The following is a 3081-nucleotide window of genomic DNA, read 5'->3' as shown; positions in this document are numbered from 1 at the left end:
ATGCATTTGAAGAGCAAGCTAGGACTTTGAAGAAAAAAAGGAAGGCCCAAACAACGGTACTTGTTCAAGAATGCGAGCATATTGGAAATGGGACAATGTTTGAAGTTGAAAAGAACTCTAAAACTAGGAATCAAAGGACTGCTGAACTTGATGCAATGGAACAAAATGACATAAATTTTGATGATGACGGAGAAGATATAAACGAGATGAGTGCAACTTCAAATAAAAAAGGAACGAGTCTTGACATGTATTTTAAGGTACATGAGATAAATTTGGAAGATGAAGAAGATGAGGAAGATGAAGAAAATGAGCTTGATGATGATACAAATGATGCGGGTAGTGGAGGACAAGCTAATAATGAAGGTACTTTTCTTGTTTACTTTATTGTCTAATTAGAGCTTATATTACTTCTCAATTGAATTATGTTATTTTATTCGGACTTAGGCACAATAAAAAAGAAAACCCGTGGAAAAACTACGTGCAAAAAGTTTCATGCCACAGATTTTAATGATCGACGGGAGGTGAAATTTTTTCAAGGGCAGCCTATAGGTCTAACCAAGGAGGTTGTATCTAACCTCAACCAACTATTGGGCACCACAGTTAGAAATCCTAGTTTTGTGACTTTGTTATATACTAGTTGGTATGGTGTGCCTAAAAAACTCAAAGAGGACATGTGGGAGTATGTCAATGTATGTAAATATGGCATTATGGATAATTTTTTTGTTAGTTTATTTGTCACATTATTTATGCTAACCGTTGACATTCTAATGTGTTGTGTTGCATAGCAAAATTTCATTCTTCCTATAGGTTCAAAGCTGTGGGTAATGCGGAGATTTTGTTGTGCATGGAAAAAATACAAGGGCGAAATAAAAAAAGAACATTTTTTGAAGTACAACACAAAGAAAGAAATGATAAAGAACCGACCATTAGAGATTCCCGAGGTTCAATTTCGCAAACTAATTCGGTATTGGAGTCTTTCGGATATCAAGGTAATATTATCTTTTATTTCTTCCTATGTACCATCAAGCATACTATCATTAATTCTTCATGTTCCTAAACTTAGGTGTTTTGAAGAAATTTGACATGATATCTTGTAAGAATAATAATATCAAGGTATTAGAGTCTTTCGGATATCAAGGTAATATTGTATTTTATTTCTTCCTATGTACCATCAAGCATACTATCATTAATTCTTCATGTTCCTAAACTTAGGTGTTTTGAAGAAATTTGACATGATATCTTGTAAGAATAATAATATCTCTTCTTCATGTTTATATTTAGGTTATCTCTGCTAAGAATACTAAAAATAGGTCAAAGCAAACATGTCCTCACCGAATGGGATCCACAAATTTTGGAATAGTGCGTAAGCAGTTGGTAATATAACTTATTCTTTGTGATTTCTCTTTTATATATATTCATGGTATAGTTGTCTAGTTAGTATGCTTCATATAAACTTTTCTCTATGTACTCTTGCGCGACTCTAAAGAGAACAGTGAAGAACCATCAAGGGCTGAAGTTTTCATAGCAACTCGCACAAGTAAAAAAGGAAAAGAAATTGATGCTAAAAACACAAACCACAATTGTGAGTTGTTTGTATTTGTATTTTGGATATGTACAATATGAATTCTGATGTGATTTCTATTTATATTGAGTTAATGCGACTTTGTATTTTATTGGTTGTTGCTTTTTGATAGACTGAACTTCAGAACTGTTTAGAGGCAGAAGAAAATGATGACGATGCATTTGTAGGAGTGTTAGGAAAGGACCAACCAGGTCGAGTTCGTTGTTATGAGGCTTCAATTACAAGAAGCTCTCTTAAAAAGGATGAGAAGATTCGCCATATAAAAGTTGAATATAACGCTAAGGTCTCATCATTAGAGAAGAAGATGGACGGTGTATGTAGTTTATTAAAGGTATTGGTGCACCAAATCAACCCTGAAATGAGCGATGAAGAGGTAGCAGCCTTAGTGCAAGCTGCCCAAGATTCTCCTTTGGATACCTCAAGTAGCAGAGTAAGAAATACTCCTCGCTCCTCCGAATCAACTCACATTCTACACAAAGATGATGTAAGTAATCTTTTCCATTTTATTGTCATAGAGAGATACTAATAAAAAGAAAAAAAAAACAATGGTCACTGTCCTATTCTTAGCTAAAATTATAATATTTTTATTAATAAAAATGTTGGAATATAACCAAGTACTTCAATTCTGTTTGTTGTTGCTGAATTAGAACTTAGAAGGTTCTAATGTTGTGATTTTAAATAACTATGACTGGTGGAAAGAGTTTAGTTTGTTAGAATTTTTGAAGAATGTTGGTAAGTATGCCAGGGTTGGGTCTATGATAGCTAAGGAAAGTGTTAGGAAGATATTGGAATCTGAACAAAAAAGGTATAACTATATATATCAAACAGCAAGCAGTGGCAGTGTAATCTTTAAGATTGTAATTTTTGCTGGAAATTTGTCATGCAATGTATTGGGAAATTGGCCACCTAAGATATAGGCAATCATCAACAAGTGGCTAAAAGGTTATAAAATGATAAAGTGGAGAAAGATTATGCTGTATATGTTGTATATAAAGCAAGCTGATGGTTAGGGTTAAGCTGCTTTAGGTAGACATGTTAATAATTAGAATACCTTTATCCAAATAAAGAACTTTTCTTCTTTATGAAAGTTGGATTACTTGATTTAAAATTATTGGTCATTGACTAAATTATAAAATTATCTATGAATTTTGGTAAGGTTTTATTTATGAATTCATTAATAAAAAGAATAATTAGGTTATTGACCATCTTTTTCGCCACACTTTAAAACCGTGTCCATATGGCCGTATCTCTATCTATTGCCACGCTTCTAAAGTGTGGCCATATCTCTGTCTATTGCCACGCTTTTAAAGTGTGGCCATATCTTTGTCTACTGCCACGGTTGTAAAGCGTGGCCATATCTCCTCTATTGCCACGCTTTAAAAGCGTGGCCATATCCTCCACATACGGTCATACTTTAAAAGCGTGGTCATATCTCCCACCTACAACCACACTTTTAAAAGTGACAATTTGTAAAAAGCGTGGCAAAAAAAGCATGGCGA

General features: G+C 33.7%; 1 protein-coding gene across 1 annotated transcript; it reads left to right on the top strand.

Annotated features, from left to right (window-relative positions):
• Positions 1-908: 908 nt before the first annotated feature.
• On the top strand, positions 909-2499 carry LOC148566107 (uncharacterized). The gene is made up of 4 exons (XM_088487380.1): positions 909-989; positions 1282-1374; positions 1695-2066; positions 2230-2499. The coding sequence occupies exons 1-4, from the start codon at positions 909-911 to the stop codon at positions 2497-2499; spliced, it is 816 nt and encodes a 271-aa protein (XP_088343506.1).
• Positions 2500-3081: the final 582 nt, after the last annotated feature.

This window comes from Arachis ipaensis, chromosome B5, assembly GCF_059453495.1.
Source record: "Arachis ipaensis isolate K30076 ecotype BB chromosome B5, ASM5945349v1, whole genome shotgun sequence".
Classification (NCBI taxonomy): Eukaryota; Viridiplantae; Streptophyta; class Magnoliopsida; order Fabales; family Fabaceae; genus Arachis; species Arachis ipaensis.
Note: the sequence above shows the minus strand (reverse complement) of the source record. Positions and strands in the feature narration are given on the sequence as shown.